We start from the raw sequence: 22,188 nt of genomic DNA, 5'->3' as shown, positions 1-22,188 counted from the left end.
TGCATTGGTTCAAACTCAAGTCGAAGGTGTGAGTCTCAGTGTACATGCTTAAAGATGCGGATGCCTGTCCATTTTGCCAGGGATTTAATTTTGTCTTCATTAGTAATCTTTTCACATTTTTTCCCCCCCGTAACCACAACTGGGATACCACAAAACAAATATGCACTATGCTAGTTAACTTCTCACAATTACGTTTCTAATCTGTAGGTAGACTATCACAAACCAAATGTTCATTACCCTTCACTGTACCACTCAGCACCAAATAAATTTCTGACTGGAATGTGAAATACAAGCACAAACTGAACTTTCCTGAGACAACTGGCTTGCTGCCTGAAGGTGCAATTTACCCTGTAAAAGTCAAGAATTTAAGACCTTTTCCTGTTATCGTGCAACTTTTGCTGACCTGCCTCCTGTGACGAGGGCTCTTACCTGTGTTGGAAATCACATTCCATTCACAAGGGATGACAAAGAACGTTTTCAGAGCTTGTCAAAATGTGATGTACTACGAGGTAATAGCCAAAATTTGTGATGTGGCGAGACATTTTTATGCATACAGTAACGTTAGTTCCAAAATTGTACATATATGTAACACCTGAATCTCTTCAATAGGGAATGCATTATATCACAGTTATGAGGCAACAAGTATCAGAATGTCAACTGTATGACCATTGGCGCCAACACCACAACATACCTAAGGAAATGGAACTGACACTGGCTTCTCCAGCACTGAGTCATCAACTTCCTCAAGGACACTGGCTTGCACTCCAAAATCTAATTACATAATACTTATTTATTTTTTCCTTTACATTTTTATAATCACTATCACTATCAGCCATATTCAATCGTTTTTACGATGTGGCCTCTTTAAGTCCGAAGCAAGGTAGGTTTTCATGAGGTCTCTCCATCTGGGACGGTCTTGAGCGATGTTCTGCCAATTGATCCCAGTAATCTTCCGGATGTCTTTATCCCATCTGTCCGGTGGTCTTCCCCTTGGTCTGAGATGATCTTTCGGACACCACTCAAGCACAAGCTTTGTCCACCTACCATCAGTTCTCCGAGCAACATGGCCTGCCCACTGCCATTTTAGGGTAAATACCCTTTCTAAAATGTCACTGACCTTTGTGACTGACCTGATGTAATCTGCTCTCTTCCTGTCTTTCTTCGTCAAGCCTAGCATGAACCGTTCCATAGCTCTTTGGGTTGTTCTGAGTTTTTGCTTAACAAACTCGCTCAATGTCCAGGTTTCACAACCGTAAGTCAGTACGGGGAGAACACTCTGGTCAAAGACTATCTTCTTTAGGTGGGGTGACATGTTGGATTTGAAGACTGAAGAATTTCTTCCGTAGGCTTGCCATCCTAGTTTGATACGTCGGAAGATTTCCGGTCTTAAGTCCCCTTTCATGTTTACAAGTTGCCCAAGATAGACAAATTCATTGACCTGTTGTAATGTGGTGTTTCCCCACATGCAGCTTTCCTGCTGGGGCCCATTTGTTAAGCATTACTTTGGTTTTAGAAAGGTTCATGGATAGTCCCACTTTTTGACAGGCTGAGACAAGATTATGTATTAGAGTTTGTAGTTCATCGATGTCGTTGGCCAAAAGTGTAATGTCGTCTGCAAACCTTAAATTGTTCAGCCTTTTCCCATTGATTTTGATTCCTGTGCTTTGCCAGTTGATTTTTGACATGGCCATTTCTAATACGGCTGAGAACAGCTTATTACTATTATTCTGTAATCATATGTAAGAGTCGCAATAAAACCTTGGAGTTAAAGCGACTATAAACAACCCTAATAATAAAATAGAAAGTGCTTTATTTTAACAAATATAGCTTAAGAGTCAGTTGACCTTCGGAGAGTACTTCCAGTAAGGAAATGTAATGATTTATATCATAGTACATAGCATATCATAGACATGGTGGCAAGAGGTATTGACAAACATAGCTCTGAATTCCTATTAACTATCTCAACAGGTTTTTTCATCTTTTGTCAAAACTGATCTACTTTAAGAATATAATTGTCTCGTACACCCCTTCTACAGCAGCTTTGTGTCTTACATTTTTAAGCGGTGTGATAGCGTAGTTGTTTTTCACTCAGGCGGATGTCGTTTGAATTCCAGTCAGTATGCATATTTTCGAAAAGAAAAATCATATCAATGAGGTTTTGAGCTATGATCAAGGTATCTACAGTCACGAAATACCCAAAACTTGTTTTCCTAGTGCTCGACACTGAGGTCAAGATGGAAAAAACCTATTGACCTCAATCGGACAGAAATTTGTTGACTGGGGTTCGAATGCTATTCACTTCTATTCTGATCAGTTCCATATATTCTGCTGAGAGTGAAGTTTTACTATTTAGATCTACCTACATATTCTTTCTTTCGGGATATTTTATTACTGTATTTTAGGGACTGGCCTTCATTTTCCCTGATGTTTGTCTTCGTTAAAAATATATGGACTACTCCCCAGTAAGAACATTCTTGTGAACAAATAAATGGTTCTTCTACTTCATAGTAACTCACTGAACTGCACCCTGAGATAGTTCTGTATGTTCTTGCTGCTGGCAGGCGGTAAGTATAGTACCACAATGTGCCTGCGGCCAAAAGGAAGCGAGTACGCATGGTCACACAGCACGCAGCAAAACCAACTAAGCGCATGCCGAACTTTATGATTGTTGGTAACTAGCTTCACTCTGAAAACAATAGAAGACGTAATAGTACAAATCTAGATTATAATTAGCCTTTACGAGGCTGTGGTAAACAATTTAGATTAAGCAAATGCGGTCATAGACCGCAGTGACACCAATGGGTCCGAACCCCATTATCAGTAAACCTGAAGATGGTTATCCAGGGTCTCTCATTTTCACACCTAGAAAATGCTGGACCTCAACCTCAATAAAGGCCATGGTTACCTCCTTCCCAATCCTAACCCTGTCCTTTCTCGTTGCCACCATAAGACCTGTCTCAGTTGGTGCGAAGTAAAGCAAATAGAAAACAATGAAGTTGAAAGAACGGGACAAATACCTCTGAATTTTGTACAGGCAGAAATTCTACCATCGCTTCGGGTGAGTAAGGAAATAAGAAACGCCACTCAGGTTTTGAACCATTGGACTTTTGACTTCAAGGTTTACACACAGCTTCCCAACGAATTCCATTTTGTTCGCTAAGTTGTTTCCAAGGAGTCCCTTCCTAATAACACAATTAGTAGGAAAAAAGATTTTGAACATTTTTTTGTTTACTTCATTTTGTGGTAGGATGAGCCATTACTGACATAATTGTGAAAAATCATTTCAGATGTATCTCTGATTGAAAAGGTAACAATGTGGTTTTCACTGAAGTATTCTATACCTTCTAGGAAAATACTGGGACAGTAAGTATGTAGGTAAGTTCCAAATCACCTACCAAAATTCTAGGCCTAATAAGTTAAAGTACGCACGCCCCCCCCCCCACACAACAACAACAACAACAACAACAACAACAACAACAACAACAACAACAACAAAAACAAAAACAAAGGTTATCATACATGTTTTGACACAATCACTTACACAGAGGCGACAGTGTGCAATATCCTCAAACATCATGAACAATCTATATATATAAAATAAGGATTTTGTCTGTACATTGCTCAGAATTTAAAAAGGATGGTATTTCTATATCAGTTGTGCCCACAGTAACAAGAAAATGCACTTTTTACTTTTCTGTAATTTCTGTCTGTCTGTCTATATGTATGTACATGCATCACGAGAAAATAGCTGAAGAGAATTTAATGAAAACCGGTATACAAAGTCGGGTAATAGGTCGCTATAATCTAAGCTATAAATAATTTTACTCACGCTGAGTGAAATGGTAGTTTAGGGGAAGGCCTAAAATTTAATTCTCAAATATTTGTTATTGATGGTCATATCTTGACGAAAATCTGTAGGGGAAGTTGAGGAATAAGTTGCTACAATCTAAACCATAAATAATTGTATTCACGCTGAGAAAAATGGTAGTTTAGGGGAAGGCCTACAATGGAATTCTCAAATATTTATGTTATTAGTGGTCCTATCTTAATGAAAATCAGTATGCAGTCGCTATAATCTAGGCCATAAATAATTTTATTCACTCTTAACGAAATGGTAGTTTAGGGGTAGGCCTAAAATTTAATTCCCAAATAATTATGTTATTAGTGGTCGTCTGGTCATATCGATAAATATTACATAACTAAAATTATATAGTATTATATTTCCGATCATTTATGTCTTATACATAGTTACCATACTGGCTATGATCAGAGATATTCATGAATTTGGATTTTTGTTACCAAGTCCTTATCAGCGCTGAATGGTGAGAAAATGGGTAGACAGGATTTAATGAAAATCTGTATATAAAGTCGGAGAATAAGGAACTACAGTCTACACTATAAAGAATTTTATAAAATGCCCTAAGATCACAGAACTGAAATAAAACTGTGAAGGCCTATAATAGAGAAAGCTCATAAAATTGATAACATTACATTGACCATTGTTTGTTGTGATGTGCTGAGTCTTCTGCTGCCACTCATCTCTGACAGATAGGATTCCTGCTGCGTACCGAGTATTTTTTTTTAAATCTGCCTTACGTCGCACCAACACGGTTAGGTCTTATGGCGACGATGGGATAGGAAAGGGCTATGAGTGTGAAGGAAGCGGCCTTGGCCTTAATTAAGGTATAGCCCCAGCATTTGCCCGGTGTGAAAATGGGAATCCACGGAATAACATCTTCAAGGCTACCGACAGTGGGGTCTGAATCCACTATCTCGTGGAAGCAACCTCACAGCTGCACACCCCTAACCAGACGGCCAATTTGCCCAGTCATACGAGTGTAACAGTCTGCCTAAATATTGGAGGGAAGTAGCTGGGGAGTTAGGTAACTTTCTTCTTTAGTATGCCATTCCTCTGTTTCATAGATTTTCCGATACTACTGGTACACAACACACTGGTTCATTACAGCATTCAAGCTATTCAGTGCCTACTCTGAGTCACTGATTGGGATGGCAAGTGTGCATATTTAACGGAATAATGGCAGAGAAGTGTTCACGGCTGTCTGAAGCCTGGTCATTCCAGCTCTGGAACTTTGGACTGTTAGATCGGCTCCGTAGTACTGTTCGTTAAAAGTGAGAAAATGTGCAGTTTTTCATTTGATCAAGTATTTTGTATGATAACATTGCTTTTAATCGCTACATTCCTACTGAGGTTTTTCTAATGACCTATATTGACTTCAGTTAGGAAAACCACAAAGTCAGTCTTTCTGAGAATCCCGTAGCGAAGCATGGGTACATCAGCTAGTAAGAAATAACATTAACTTGGTTATCGTAAATGAGGTTGAGCTCTGTCTCTTGTACTGCAACTCACCTTTGCTAGCTGAAATTACTCCTGAAAGGCTGATCATGATGTGTTTTCTGCCATCACCTGTCAATAGTGGGCAAGAGAAATGGGCATATTTTCTTCCACGAACTAGTTACTTCCTTAACCCTTTCGTGTCCACTTGCTAATACACAGTTAAGGTCCTATATCGGTCACAGTCTGACATAATTTTAAGGTTAGATTTCACATATATTATCAGGGAAATAGTGGATATGCTCTACTTTTGTATGTAGCTTAACGATTCCTCAGAACAGTGCTGACATTTACGGTTCATTTATTTTGCTTTTGTGAAGTGCTATCTCACAAAATATATCATCTATGAGTTAATGTTTACATTTAGCAGCAACACGGTGTCTACTAGCCGTGGCATGCATAGCAACAATGTTTGCAAGGGTTATGTGATGGTAGTGATTCTGATTTTGATTTTTTGTCTCAGCTGGAAATAACACGACAGTGATTCTCGGGAGAACAAGAAATTAAAGGACTGTGCAGTATGTTCCGACAAACTGATGGTTCGAAACATATTTTCTGTGGAACCTGTTCAAGGAACCCAGGACTCCAACCCACTAACTGCTTCGGGAAGTAACATGAAGGAAATGTATCGCTAAGAGTATTGCTGATTGACTGACAATATAAGGCCGTCCGCATACGAGGCAACATGAAAGCAAAAAGGTGATGCTGGCGACACCAGTGATAGAGGCGATGTCGGTGGCCTGAACAACAGGGCATCCACACACGGGGCAAAATTTTAGACAGTCAACTCTTACCTCCTAAGCAAAGAATACCTACAAAGGTATTTTACCGTGGTATATGAGCTATATTGTTATATTTAGCAGCAACATGGTGTCTACTAGCCGTGGTATGCATAGCAACGATGTTTGCAAGATTGCGCGTACCTTGGGCAACGTCAGAGAATGAATAACCTGATGGCTGAACCTTTCACACCAGAAACATCCACACCTGAGCCCTTTTCAGAGCCACAGTTAACAAATATCTCTGTTAACACAGAAGGCATAACACCAGCCAAAGAAGAACTGCTACAAGAATTATGCAGTAAGCACCAATGCCATATACTGTGCAGACAGGAGACACATAGAAGTTGTGATATGCGCAGGCCAAAAGCAGATGGAATGCGTCTCGCCATTGAACGACCACATGATAAATATGGAAGTGCTATTTTTGTTCATCCAGATATCCAGATTTCATCCAAAGCATACACAGGGGAAAACATTGAAATCCTTATTATATAAACAGCCAATTGCACCATTTCATCCCTTTAGAAACCACCCAGTGCTGAATTCACTGTAAACAAACCATCCAGTTTCAGAAACAAACCTGTGCAGATTGTGACTGGTGATTTTTCAACAGCCACAGTACTGTTTGGGGCTATGACCATGAAGATGAGAATGGGACAGCAGTACAAGATTGGGCAGAAATAAGCCAGCCAACTTTAATCCATGATGCAAAACTACCTGGATACTTTAACAGCAGCAGCAGCAGGTGGAGGAGAGCTTACAGTCCTGACCTCATATTTGGCAGCAGCAATATCAGCCAATAATGTGTAAAATCTGTCAGTTCCGCAATACCCAATTCACAGCACAGACCAATAATGTGCCAACTATTTGCTGTTATAAGACCTCAGAAGGTATCCTTTCGGAGGTTTAATTTTAAGAAGGCAGACTGGTCAAGATCTGCGGAATTGCTGGATGCCGAAGTATCTGCTATAGAACCAGTACCCAGTTGTTATGACACCTTCACCACATCTGTAAAGAGATGCTCAACGATGTCCATCGCCCGTGGCTGTCGAACATCTTATATCCCCGGGCTTACTTCAGATCAACCACCCTACTAGCAGAATACAGCAACTTATTTGAAGAAAACCCTTCTAGTGAAGCAACCGTGGAAGCAGGGAACAAGCTTATCTCCTCTATTAGAGGAGCCAAAAGGTATCAGTGGATACAAACTATTGAAAACTTGGATCTGAAAAGAGACAGTCATAAAGCTTGGAGACTTCTAAGACGTCTAAGCAATGACCCGACCAAGACCACCGCACATTATAATATCACTTCTAACCAAATAGCACATCAGTTACTACTGAACAGGAAGACAACCCACAAATCACAAAAACCTAAATTGCAAAGAGAAGAGCATGAGAAGAGCAACGACCTCACATCATCATTCGGCAAGGAAGAATTAGAGAAGGCTATCAAACAAAGTAAAAAAGGAATATCAGCTGGCTTGGATGATATACGAACCAAGCAAACTAAACACTTTGGCTTAATGACAAAGAAAGGGGTTCTCCAACTCTTCAATAACTTTATGAGCAGAAACCAAATTCCAAAGATATGGTGGAACAGCCGAGTGATTGCCTTACTGAAACCTGGCAGAGAAGGGATTAATCCAAAGAATTTTAGACCAATTGCACTACTATGACACCTTTACAAAATGCTGGAAAGATTGATCTTAAATCGCCTATTACCTGTAATTGACCCATTACTTATACCTCAGCCATCTGGATTTCGTCCTAGTAAAAGCTGTACCGGACAATTGTCAAACCTCTCACAGTTTATAGAAGATGGGTTTGAGGCTCGTAAGGTGACAGGAGTGGTATTTGTCGACTTATCAGCAGCGTACGACACTGTCAACCACCAGCTACTACTAGTTAAGGTCTACAATCTAACAAAGGACTTCAACCCAACAAGACTCATCGCCACTCTTTTGCAGAATCTCAGGTTCTTTGTTGATTTCCACGACCAGCATAGTAAATGGAGTCTACAGAAAAACAGTCTTCTGCAAGGAAGTGTGCTGGCTCCAATTCTCTTCAATATATATATGAACGACCAACTCATAACTCCCAATTTCAGTAGCTTCTTGTATGATGATGACCTCGCTCTAGCCACCCAGAGCACAGATTTTGAATCAGTGGAGAACACCCTCATGGATGCCCTTAATGATCTTTCTAGATATTACAGCACAAACCACCTTAAACCAAACCCCTCAAAGAGACAAGTGTGAGCTTTTCATCTGAGAAACAGGGAAGCTACTCGCAAGTAGCTGTCAAAGTGTCAAAGTTTAGTAAATGAACAATTAAAATTCGGTACATTGATGGAATCTTGTGAGACTGATGTGGTGATAGGAGTGGAATCATGGTTGAGAGAAGGGGTGGGTAATAGAAAAGTACAGTCTAGCTTAAGCCAGTGAGGAGGACGGACGTGTCGTGTGGCGTGCGCCTGCTGAGTGGAGTGGATTAAGAGTGAGGAAGCGGTAAGGTCAAGCGGTCGGCAAGGAGATAGATACGATGAATTGGGTAGACGTAGAGGTTATGAGGAAAGTAGTAAGAGAAGTAATACAGGAGGTATGTCCGTTTGAACAATTAAAGAAAATGCTTCAAGAACAAGGCCAGGAGCAAGAAAAGACGAGACAGTGGATCCAGGATTATATGAAGAATACGAAGGCGATGATAGAAGGCAGCGAGAAAGAACTGGTGTCACTAAGAGAGAAAATAAAAAATATGGATGAAGAGATGGTAAACCTGAAGAAAGAAATCGAATTTTGCAGACAGGAGCGCAAGAAGAAATCCATATTTATTTATGGGGTGGAGGAAGACAAGGCAGAATCTAAAGTGGACATTATTTACAAAGTGGTAGATGTTATACAAAAAAAAATGAAAATAAATTTCAGTGAGGTAGATATAGACAATGTGGAGAGAGTTGGCAAGGTGGGAGGGCACAGGCCCATAAAAGTGTCGCTGCTATCTTCATTGATGGCAGACATAGTGATAAGGAACGCTGGTAATCTACAGTGTGAGAACATTAGAATTAAGAGAGATTTCGGAAGAGAAGAGAGTAGAAATTTTAAAATTCTTAAAAAACATCTTGTGAAAGCAAAAATTCAGGGATTGAAAGCGTATATTAGTGGTCAGATACTCGTGGTGAGCGACAGGAATTGGACCCGTAAGTGGACAATATCGAAACTGAAATTAATGGATGAGAGTTTGAGGCAAGAAGAAACTAGCAGGGCTGACAGTTCGAGGCAAGAAGAAACTACCAGGGCTGATGTACATACTGTAAATGAAGGAACACTGAGTAGATGGGGTTCCTGGGAAGAGATCATGAAAAGAGCTGAAGAAAAAGTAAATGCAAGAAGGATGGAAGTAGTCAGGAATTTAATGGACGAATTAGTGTCGGAAGTCTGCGCGAGGGAAGAAAAAGAACCACAGGGGAAGACAAGCGGACAGAATCGGAGCGAGAATAATGGTTTGAGGGAGGAAGCAGAAGTAAGAAGTGCCGTGATCAAAGGGAGAAGCTTGAGTTTGAAGGACCTATGGGACAAAAAAGGAAAAATGGAAGGAATAATTACGAGAAGTAAAAAGTCAAGTAACAGTAGTAAGTAACATAGTTTGCCTATGATGGAGGACAGAAGCGTAGTTATGGTGGTGTTTGTATGTGTGTATTTACTCAAGTAATGGTGCCTGTATGTGTAGTATAATTGTAATTGAAGTGATGGTGTCTTTAGGTAGAAGATGGATAGACCAAGTGTATGGTATTTATTCAAGTGATGGCATGACGGAGATCGTATTGGTGAGTGATTTATTAGTTAATGATAAGAGGTATATATGTAAGGATATGTGGTATGGAATTGAAGAGAATGATTGTGGAGTGCGATGGATGGATGATAAGAGAGGTAGTGAAGCTTAGAGGGTATTTATTCAAGTGAAGAATGATAAGAGGTAGATATGTATTGATGTTTAGAAGTTGGATCAGAGTTTAGATGGATGGATGATAAGAGAGGTAGCGAAGTTTAGATGGTACTTACTCAAGTAATGATGTCTATATGTGTAGTGTAATTGTTACGAGTTTGGAGTTATAAAGGAGGTTGGATGGTATCTACTGGAATTGAAGTGTTAAATATGAAAGGTGATGATAATAGATATATGATGGATGAATGATAAGAGAGGTAGCGAGGTGATAAGGTGTTTTTAAGTGTACTGTAATTGTATGGCACTTATTCATATAATGGTGTCTTGAGATATAAGATGGATGGATTGTTGAGTTCGAAGGGCATTGTAATGGTTAAAGTACGTATTAGCAGAATGTGAGTGTAACGGAAGTATGGAATCAGCAACCACGAGGGAGTCAAGTAGAGGAAATGTAGTAGGAATGGAATGTGCTAAGGTTAGCGTGTATGGGGTCTGTGACATTCATAATACCGCTGAAGCATGGAATCAGCAACCCTGAGAGAGACTAGTAGAGGAAATGTAGGAGGAATGGAATGTGCAAAGGTTTGTGTGTATGTTCAGCAGGGGCATGGTGGCGAATGGATGATAAGAAAGATAGCGAAGTTTAGTGGGTATTTATTCTAGTAAAGGTGTCTTTATGATAAGAGGTAGATATGTAATGATATGTGGCATGGAAATGAAGTGAATGATTGTTGAGTTCGATGGATGGATATTAAAAGAGATAGCGAAGTTTAGAGGGTATTTTTTCAAGTGAAGGTGTATTTATGGATATTAGGAAAGATAGCGAAGTTTAGAGGGTATTTATGCAAGTGAAGGTGTATTTATGTATATTGAGACAGTATTGGTTTTGATTTATTAGTGAATGATAAGAGGTACTAGGATAGAATTAGTATAGATTTAATGTTGTAATTAGTTATAGGCTTAATTCAGATGTAGGGGGTGCCCTAGCATGTGAGCTGGTCATCCGTCCATGTTAGAGGCAGCTTAGGATAGATTAGTATAGATTTAGAACTAGTACAGATTTAATGTTGTAATTAGTTATAGGCTTAATTTAGACGTAGGGGGTGCCCTAGCATGTGAGCTGGTCATCCGTCCATGTTAGAGGCAGCTTAAGATAGATTAGTATAGATTTAATGTTGTAATTAGTTATAGGCTTAATTTAGAGATAGGGGGTGCCCTAGCATGTGAGCCGGTCATCCGTCCATGTTAGAGGCAGCTTAACAGATTTAGCTAGGGGTGGAACCTTGCATGGTTGCCCGGTATTCCGCCTGTGTAGGGTCCACCAAGTTAGTAGTATGTAATTTGGCTTAGGCTGGACATTGTTATTTTTCTTTATAACGGATCAAATGGGTATTATTACTGTAGATCTAAAGAAAAATAATAAATCTAAATCTACTAAAATCTAATAGAAAAGTATTTCCAGAAGGGTACACAGTCTATCGTAAAGACCGAGGAGATAAAAAGGGAGGGGGGTGTTTATTCTGGTGAAGGAAACTTATTGTTCACATGAATGGTTTACCAATGAAAGGGATGAAATATTAGGGATAAAATTAGTTTGTGATAATATGAAGGAGGTGGGAATTATAGGAACATACAGGCCTGGAAGAGAGGAAACAGACATGGAAATATTTGAGAAAATAATAGATTATACTCATAAAAACAATAATAATATGGTAATAATTGGAGGAGATCTAAATTTGCCTGAAGTTTAATGGGATGGAGCTGCAAGTGAAGCCCATGAACAGAAACTGGCAAATAAGTTAATTTGGGAGGGAGGATTTACGCAAGTAGTACAAGAACTGACTCGTCTCAATAACTTACTAGATGTATTCTTGGTTAAACCATGGGAAATTGTTGATAAAACTGAGGTAATTGAAGGAATAGGAGAACATAAGGCTGTAATAATGGATGTAGGACTCGTACAAAAAAGGCTTAATAAGAGGGTTACACAAGACAAGAAATTGTACAGAAAAACTAAAGTTGATGAATTTGGTACTTACCTTAAATCACAATTCAGTTGTTGGATAAATGAAGGAAGTAATGTGGATACACTTTGGGCTAAATTTAAAGGAATCATTTGGGAAGGAGAGAAGAGATTTGTACCTGTTAAGAAGGGTAAAATGACCTCAGACCCTGTTTATTATACAAGGGAAATAAGAAAATTAAAAAGAAAATGTAGAATAGTAAAGAGGAAAATCGAAGAGGGTAGGGAGAGTACAGAAACTAGAAAACAGCTAATGAGGAAACTGAATAGAGTGAAAAAGGAAGCAAAAGAGATTTATATGAATGGCATACTTCAAGAGGGTAATGACCAGAAAAGGAAAAAGCTGTATTCATATATCAGGAATCAAAAAGGAAAAGGAATCCAAATTCCTACAATGGTGGGAGAAGGGGGTGAACACTATTTAACAGATACTGAGAAAGCAAACCTATTTAGTAGGGAATTCAGAGATTCAGTAGATGATTGTCAGGAGTTGGAAACTGAAACAGAAGATAGAGAGGGAGAGACACAGAGGGAAACAAGAAGCTTCTCATTCACAAATGACGATATTTTCAGAGAAATCCAACTGCTTCAGCAAGGAAAAGCAGCAGGAAGTGATCAAATTACTGGGGAGGTGTTAAAGACAATGGGGTGGTACATAGTGCCTTATTTAAAATTTATCTTTTGACTATGTCATAAATAATAGTGTAATACCAAAGGAATGGAAGGAATCTATAATAATACCAATTTATAAAGGAAAGGGTGATAAAAGGAAACCAGAGAACTATAGACCAATCAGCCTGACCAGTATAGTTTGTAAAATACTGGAGAGTTTAATATCAAAGTACATCAGAGGGATATGTGATGATAAAAATTGGTTCATGAGGAGCCAGTATGGATTTAGAAAGAAATTTTCTTGTGAGGCACAACTGGTAGGATTTCAGCAGGACATATCAGATCAGTTGGATTCAGGAGGTCAGTTAGATTGCATAGCCATAGATCTTTCCAAAGCCTTTGATAGAGTGGAACATGGAATATTATTTAAAAAATTGGAGGGAATAGGATTGGATGTAAGGGTTACACGTTGGATAAAAACATTTCTAAATTCAAGGGTTCAGAAAGTCAAAGTAGGAAATAATGTACCGCAGGAAGAGAAAGTTTAGTATAATCGGTCCGTTACTTTTCTTAATATACGCAAATGATTTAAGGAACAATATAACATCAAAAATAAGATTATATGCAGATGACATAATTGTTTATAGGGAAATAAATAACATTGAGGATTGTTCAGAATTACAAAGGGACCTTGAAAGTATCCAACAATGGGTTGAAGAAAATAATATGAAGGTTAATGCAGGCAAATCAACTGTTACATTTTTACAAACAGGAGCTTGGAAACTGAATCTGAATATACTTTGGATGATGTAGTTATCCCAAAAGATGGCAAGTGTAAATACTTAGGTGTGAGATTTGAATGTAATTTGCACTGGAAGGGTCATGTTGATGACATTGTTGGGAAAGCATACAGATCGTTACATGTCGCAATGAGGCTACTTAAAGGATGCAATAAAGAATTAAAAGAAAAATGTTACGTAAGTATGGTTCGTCCATTATTGGAATATGCAAACAGTGTTTGGGATCCTCACCAAGAATACCTAATAAAAGAAATAGATAGTGTGCAGAGAAAAGCAGCAAGATTTGTAACAGGTGATTTCAGGAGAAAGAGTAGTGTATCAGAAATGTTAAAGGAACTTGGGTGGGAAACTTTAAGAGAAGGGAGAAAACTAGACTTATAGGATTATATACAGCCTATACAAGAGATAAAGCATGGGGAGATATCCGTGAGAGGCTTCAGTTGGAAAATAATTATATCGGCAGGACAGACCACAAATATAAAATTAGAAGGAATTTTAGCAGAAGCGATTGGGGTAAATTTTCATTCGTTGGGAAGGGTGTGAAGGAGTGGAACAGTTTACCAGGGGTAGTGTTTGATCCTTTTCCAAAATCTGTACAGATATTCAAGAAGAGAATCAACAGCAACAGAGAAAATAAATGAAGTGTTAGAGGGCATTCGACCAGTGCAGGTTATTGTAAATAAAAAAAGGTGTGTGAATAAATTAATTCCATCCCCTGGTCTAAGGAGTTTGGACAGCCAAAGTAGGGGACTGCCTGTAGAGGCGAAGTACAGTGGTGACTTCGAGGGCCCTGGGACCGCTACGGTAGCTGTGAAGGCCCTTCAGGAACTCTGAAAACTCTGAAAAGTGGTGGCAAAAGGGGCTCTGGTTAAGACGCAGCAGGTCGTTATGCTACTTAGGTTCCAGAATGGGTTAAAAAAAAAACAAAAAAAAAAAAAAAGTAAATAAATGCAATGTAAAGTTTAATCTTATACCAGTTGTATAGTATCATTTGAAGTAATTCCACATACTGTATATCAGTTGACTATATTTGTAAGTAGTACAGGAGATATTATAAGTAGAATTTTGTAAACAATATAAATTTATTAAGGATGAAGTATGTGTTTAATAGAAAAAATTGCTAGCGTGAATTGTATAATATTGTATTATAGGAAAATTTTCTTCTCTTGTTAATTTAATATTTAGTGCTTGACAATAACGTATTTTAGTGTACCATTTGCCACCGAGGTAGACACCTCATTTGCAAATAAAGAGATTTTGATTTGATTTGAAGTTAAAGATAGTATGGTCAGGGGTCGAACTGGAACACTGCGAGTCTCCAAAATATCTAGGAGTGACACTTTTCAAGAAGCACTGCATGAACTGCAAATCGAAAGTCTCCACCAGGAACAATCTTCTACGGAAACTAGCCGGATCACAGTGGGGTAGCAAACCTGAAACCATCCGAACTTCTGCAATGGCACTATGCTATTCTGCGGCAGAGTATGCGTGTCCTGTTTGGTATAATTCAACATATGCCGAACAGGTGGATACAGCTCCCAACAACACTTGCAGAGTTATAACAGGTTGCTTGAAATCCACTCCAGTCGAATGGCCCTACCACCTTGCCAGAACAGCGCCTCCTTCTATTCGAAGAGAAATAGCTGCAAACAAGGAAAGAAAGACAGTGGAATGGGAAAGGACCCATCCTCTATATGGGCATGAACCACATCTGCAACGATTAAAGTCAAGGAAGAGTTTTCTCAAAACCTCGAAGTAACTTAGAACCACTACTGAAAAAGCCAGGTTGCAATTATGGAGGGCTACATCCTACCTTCCCCCTGGCTGGATACCTCCTGGCCACAACGAAGAATGGATTATTTAGAAGTCCCTGAATAGACTGAGATCTGGAGTTGGCAGATCCAAGGTTAATTTGGCAAGAAGGGGCTACACAGATCAAGAAAAAGTCCAATGTGACTGCAGAGACGACCAGACCGTCCAACATATGCTCCAATGTCGATGACTATGTAAAACCTCCTGCACAGAAGATCTATATGAAGCATCAAAAAACACCTTGGAAGTGGCCAAGTTTTGGGCAAATGTAATGTAGTAATTATAACTGTGTACAATATGTATGTTTCTGATACGAGAATTTCTGCAGAAAAAACAAAATTTTTAACAAATATTTGGGATGCACCAAAATTTCTGAAAACAGATATTGGCCACATAGAGAGGGTAAAAAAAATTCAAATATCTTGGGGAAATAATCCAAGAAAATGGTTTAGAAAAGTCTGCAGTAGAGGAGAGAGTACATAAAATGGAGAGACCTTATGGTGTCACCAAAAATATCTACAATAAAAGATGCCTATCCAAAAATGCAAAACTAAGGCATTACAACACAGTAGTGAAGCCAGAATGCCTATATGCAAGCGAATGTCTGGCATTAAACTATAATTTAGATAAACTAGAAATACTAGAAAGGCGAATCATGAGGAAAATATTAGGCCCACAAAACACAGCAGAAGATTGGAAATCACAAAGTAATGCTGAAATATATAAAAAAAAATAGAAAATATATCAGATGTAATGAGGAAAAGGAGACTTATGTTTTTTGGACATTTATATCGAATGCAAGACAGGAGATTAACCAGTAAGATTTTCAGATATTTGTGGGGTAAGAAATCAATGACAAGCTGGGTCAATGAAGTAAGAAAGGATTTAGAAAAAAACAATATAACAACAGAAGAAATAAATAATAGAGAAGGCTTTCGGGAAAAAGTATTGAAAATAGAAGGATTCCAAGGTAGGAAAGTAAAAAAGACTGGTTCAAAGTGGTCTGAAGACAGAAAGAAGAAACATAGTGAACAGATGAAAGCGTACTGGAAGAAAAGGAAAGAACAAAGAAGAAGGAATTGAAATCGGCAAGTGGTCCTCTGGTGGCCCATTCGAAAGAATAATAATAATAATAATAATAATAATAATAATAATAATAATAATAATAATAATAATATTACATTACTTCTATAATGTAGTACGTAAATTATTATAATAAAATACCACTACATACCCGACAAAATGACTTTTGCTGCCACCTGATGCCATGCTCTGTCTGTCACGTCTTGTCGGGAATATTCGCTTGAGAATGAAATCATATAAAACAGTGTTTTTCCAAAGTATGCACAAATTTTGCATTAAACACCTACTTATCAACAAGCTATATGAGAACAAGTTGCTCAGGTCGTGCTTCACAGCAGGTCGCCCGGGTTGCTCGGATTGCACCAGTCGCTGTTGAACTGGTTTCATATTGCTCTGCTGCTGGGTCCCCACTCTTTTACATAGGATGTGACAGGGAGGGGATATCGTATTGCTGTTGAATTGCTTTCAAGTTGTCTCGTGTGCGGACAGCCTAACAATTTGTATAAATTTACTTCCAGAGTCCTAATCATATAAAATAAATATCTGTATATTTTGCCCCCATATTTGCCTGATTTTGAATTTTAGGGGATGCAAGCAGAAATATAATTGACTCCAAAGGATTGTTGAAAATATTCTTGTGCACTTTCTTTTTAGGAACTTACTCAAGATGAAGGAAGAAAAGAGCTATGAAGGTTATTTTCAGCAGGACTCTGCAACATCCTCACATTACTAGTCTTTCTGGCCTTAATGTCTGTGGAATCAGTTATGGGCTGGTGTGTAGTACACTGGATAACCTGATTTAAAACCTGCGTGACTTTTATCTTTGGGGTAATCTCAATGGAAAGGTGTGTGAAGGAATTGGTATTAAAAAATAAAATATATGGTATATTTTATATATTTTGAAGATTGAGAAAAGATAATTTGAACTCACTTGTATATGGCAAGCACAAGAGCATGAGCCTGCCAACGTACTGCGGTGGCATTAGTTTCCAGTAAGAAGGTCCTGATAAAGCGTGCTAACAGATCATGCGACACTTGACGATTGATCTGTGCAACAAGTGTGGCACACTGGGCTTCTTCAAAGCGTGCTTCTGTATCTGAATCGTCCGATTTTTCACGTTCTTTACGAGCCTGGCTTGTTCCACTGTTGGATCCAGCTGGAGTACTGCCACTCCCAGAGCTCTGCAAGGTATGTAGGTACATATAGGACAAAAAATTGAACAAGAGAATACTATCACTGCACACATTACACACACAAAAAAAAAAAAAAAAAAAAAAAAAAAAAAAAAAAAAAAAAAAAAAAAAAAATTGCACTACTTATAAATGGAGATTTTCAAATATTGGCCACAAACCAAGTCAACTTGCTGATAAGTCACAAATGTAATAATAAGTCTTTGAAGACAACTCAAAATATGTGTGCAAGACATTGTACAAATGAACAACAAAATACTATTACATCCCTGGAGACTTGAAATATAAGGAAGTCCACCTTGGCTATGTTTGGCTTTGTATAGTCAGCTGGATGCATTTTGCAACACAGCCCTTAGAAACAGGTAATAAATTTCACATTATTCCGTATTGAAGAGCAATATAATGTAAAACAAGAGGCAACAAATCTATTAGAAACATTACAGAACTAGTTGACAAAATCAACCTTTTTAAAATTAAACATAACTCCATCCATTCATTCAATATCATTAACATATATCCCAGTATCCCCATATCTGAAGTTTGTTCCATTATACAACAGAATCTGACAAGTAAACTTGAAATTCTTGAATTTACTTCTATTTTAAAATTTGTTTTCATTAAAAATTATTTTAGTTTTAACAACACTATACAGTATACCAACAAAATGGTCTAGTGATGGTGTAACCTGCCTCAGGCATTTTAGGAGAAATCTACCTTGATAATTTAGAACATACTGGAATTGTTAACAGTAATATTTTCAACAACATGCAATTTTGGGCTAAATACATAAATGATACTATAGTTATGATGGATGAGAATTTAGTTAACGCTACCACCACCCTTTCAAACTTAAAACACACTTGATCCATATATCGTCCCCACTATGGCAAACTAGCGAAAGTGACGAACTAGTTCTTTATTTATATAATGTCTACCCTCTGACAAATTATCACATCTTCAGCTCATTCTGTATAGCTAACACATAAAATGAATCATAAAATATAAAAATTGGTTTGACATGAGTAATCACAACTTCTTTCAATTCTCCTAATTTTTTGACAATTTGCACATTCATTAGTTTGCCAGAGTGGGGACAATATAAAATTCACTCTAGAGTCAGAACCTGAACTTAAAATCAATTTTTAGACTTAATCTTAAGATACCATAATTCCCTTAGCTGCAAAATTTATAGAAAACCTCCACAAACCATAAATACCATTCATCAAGACTCTTTACATCCACAAGTCACCAAATGTGCTGCATACTACAGCATGGTTCATCGTACATTCAATATCCCAATGTTAAAAAAATATCTTATACATGAATTACACACCATTAGAAACATAGCCAAGGCCAACAGATGTAATAAACATTACATTAAAACAATAATAAATAAAGTCAGACACTGACTTTCCACTACCCTTGCAAAAGAAGAAAAAAACTAACAAAACCTCACTTTCCACTTTCACTTTTAATAATCCACAGATACACTAGATTTTAAATATTTTCAAAAAAACATGATACAAACATATCTCTTAAAAGAGACTACAATAATGCACCAATTCCACAAAACACGAACTCAATAATAATTTCTAGAGATCAGGTGTTTATATGCTTAAATGTAGTAGCTATTCGTCCACCTATACCGTAAAAATAGGTAGAAACTTCGAAATGGAGTACTTAGAACATGCAAATTCATGTAAATATAATGGATTTTGAGCTATGGGAAAACATATGATGGACTTAAACCATAAATTTACAAATACTGATCAAGATCTGAAAATCTTAAAAATGGTTAATAAGGCCTCTCTGCTGAAAATTGATTCATCCACTTGGATCAATACTTTAATCCAAATTTCAACCTAAATGAGATGTCAAAAAAAATTCAATAAAAAGAAATTAAGTAATCTAAACACCCTTTTTTATTTTTCTCCAAATTCCCTCCAGCAATCAGCCACTATTCCACATCCCTCAGCGGCACCTTACCTCACACTATACCTCCGTTCTCTTCCTCCTCCCATCTATAACTCAGCTCTATTCTATTTCTTTGCTTCTGCTCTTTCAACTCTTTCAAGGTTCCATATTGAAAACAAATGAACATCTCAACACTTTCCCATCAATATTATTCTCTTCACACTTGTTTCAACTGATGATGATGATGCTTGTTGTTCAAAGGGGCCTAACATCGAGGTCATCTGGCCTTAATGGTATGAAATGAAATGGCAAATTAAAAGCCCAGACATCCACTGACCACATTTCAAAATGTGAGGACGAAGAATAAATGGATGGATTTGAATTTAAAAAAACGATCAGTGGGAGCGACTTACAGTGCCTCACATGCACAGAAGCGGGTGTAGAACAATAGTATTACTGACCAAGGGACTGCTTCTATAGCACAATACTAAATCAATGATACTTATAGTCGATTGGGGTCAAAAATCCAAGTCAGCAGCCCTCACAATGGTATTTATCGCTAGAAAAGTACAACCATGGTATTTGTCATGTTGCGGTACTTATCAAAAGTAGCGTAGACTCGTGGTATTTCACACATTATGGTACTACTCAAAGATAATGAAATTCGCACATGTATTACACACCTTCGGTGTTTCACACATTGCGACACCATTTACAGGCAACGCAAACCTATGGTGTTCATCACATAAGTGTACTAACCACAGGGACTCGTACTATCCCGTGGTGTTCTTCATACAGTGGGTACTAATCATAGGCAAGCCAGAACCATGGGTTCCGTTATCCCATGGTGTCTCTCATAGAGCGCTACTAATCGCAGGCACTGTAAAAGCCGTTTCGCTCTCGGCGACTGGAAGCTTGTGTGGATGTTGATTCCTATAGGGAACCTAAAATTTATAATGTCCAATAACGGACCATTATATTGGTATTATGGAAGCTTGTGTTCGTCTTGATGTACACGCCTCTTCGTTCATACACATCACACCATACTACCAACTGCCACAGAAATATGCAATAGTGAATTGTCGATAATGCAGTAGGCATAGTTGAATTCAGACCATTTTTTCTTGTTGGGGGGGAGTTATACTCTACCAGGGAAGGGAAGTTACAACAGACTGCATTAGAAAACAAAAACAAGGCAATTTACCAGACCTATACTGGACAGCCAAACACAAGATGAAACAGAACTCTATTCCGTAATACATCTGTACTTTATTAATGTTATTTGTATATTACTGTTATCTAGAGATATCAATTTTGTATTGGAGTTACTGCCCAATAAAGCCCTACGTTAGAACAACAATAACAGTGTTTTTGATTGACCTTGAAGTAAAGAACTTGGTCCCTTCAGTACTTTATTGAACTTGATATGTCTTAATTATGCGATATCACATAACTTGATGACGAACATAACTGTTACATGCGTTCAACTGGATCTTGCACTTTCAAATCTCTCTCTCTCTCTAGCACACTTCAACTGACAATCAGAAGTAGGCTGGGAAAGTGCCAACTTCAGTTAATGAAATAAATTTATAAAAATTAAAAGTCTCTTCATAACAAACAGTATTAGTTATTTACTACAATTCTCAGTGCAAATATGGAAGGAATGGAGAAAAAGGGGCGAGTCCCCATGCACATATAAAAGTGAGCACAGAAACGAGAATTCTGTTTTATAAAGTACTTTCATTCCTTAATAATTGTTTTAAACAATTTTAAATTTGAATGCAAACTAATAGGTTTAGCTTAAAAATCTAGTATCTATTGTATGAGCAGGTAACTGTCCTTTTGTGTATAGTTTTTACATGCGTGCGTAGCAATTGTCAACAATACATAATCATCCAACCAACTTAAAAAAAAACAAAACCAAAAATCAGGAGATTTTGATATGAAAATCAGGAGATAGAATTGATCAAAGCTGTTTATTCGACAAGTCTTGCGCAATACAAGGAGTACTATGGTATATAACACTTATTGTCTTAAAAAACCCCGACTGTTGCTATACGAGGCTTCAAGGCTAAAAATGTATGAGAGTGAGATGATCGGTCTCTGATAAGCCAGTTTAAAATATATTACAAAAATTTGTAACATGTAACTCTGATAAGCCATCCGAAAATAGTATGAACTCACGCTCCACATGTGTGAATCAGTCATGCACTTAAGATATCATTACTTGGCAAATGCACAGATTAATATATTGCATCATGCGCCCATGCGATTATGCGAAGTGCAAAGCTATTTTTATCAAGTAATAAATTAAAATTTACCACAATTGTCTCCAAATGGCTCCTAAAATCTAGAAAAGTCACTAGTCGCTATCTTTGAAATTCTGTCACTAAATTACTAAAACACACTGCAAATCTAGCGACTAGCTTCTAGAATTGACTAGACTGATGTGAACGTAAGCGAACATAGCACGCGAGAACGAGATTGACAATCGACATACGCTTCGCGATTTACAGGTTTCAATAACCATCACACTCCTGAACGCATTTCTCGCATTAATAAACGCCGATATTTCATTTGAAAGAGCCAATGAGCGAAGGACATCCAGCCACTGGCGTACAATGCTGAAATGGCAGGATTTTAAAAACAAATGTTCGAAGTTCACCAAACAATA

At 37.8% G+C, this 22,188-nt stretch overlaps 1 protein-coding gene across 1 annotated transcript in view; it reads right to left on the bottom strand.

Moving 5' to 3' along the window:
- poe (E3 ubiquitin-protein ligase-like protein poe) overlaps positions 1 to 22,188 on the bottom strand; it is a 797,274-nt gene that overhangs the window by 168,513 nt on the left and 606,573 nt on the right. The window contains exon 58 of the mRNA XM_067137373.2: positions 17,341 to 17,591. Coding sequence (XP_066993474.2) covers positions 17,341 to 17,591 — 251 coding nt within the window. The remainder of the gene's footprint in view (positions 1 to 17,340; positions 17,592 to 22,188) is intronic.

Source organism: Anabrus simplex, chromosome 1 (assembly GCF_040414725.1).
Source record: "Anabrus simplex isolate iqAnaSimp1 chromosome 1, ASM4041472v1, whole genome shotgun sequence".
In the NCBI taxonomy this organism is placed as follows: domain Eukaryota; kingdom Metazoa; phylum Arthropoda; class Insecta; order Orthoptera; family Tettigoniidae; genus Anabrus; species Anabrus simplex.
The sequence above is the reverse complement of the archived record's forward strand: the minus strand, read 5'-3'. Positions and strand labels throughout refer to the sequence as shown.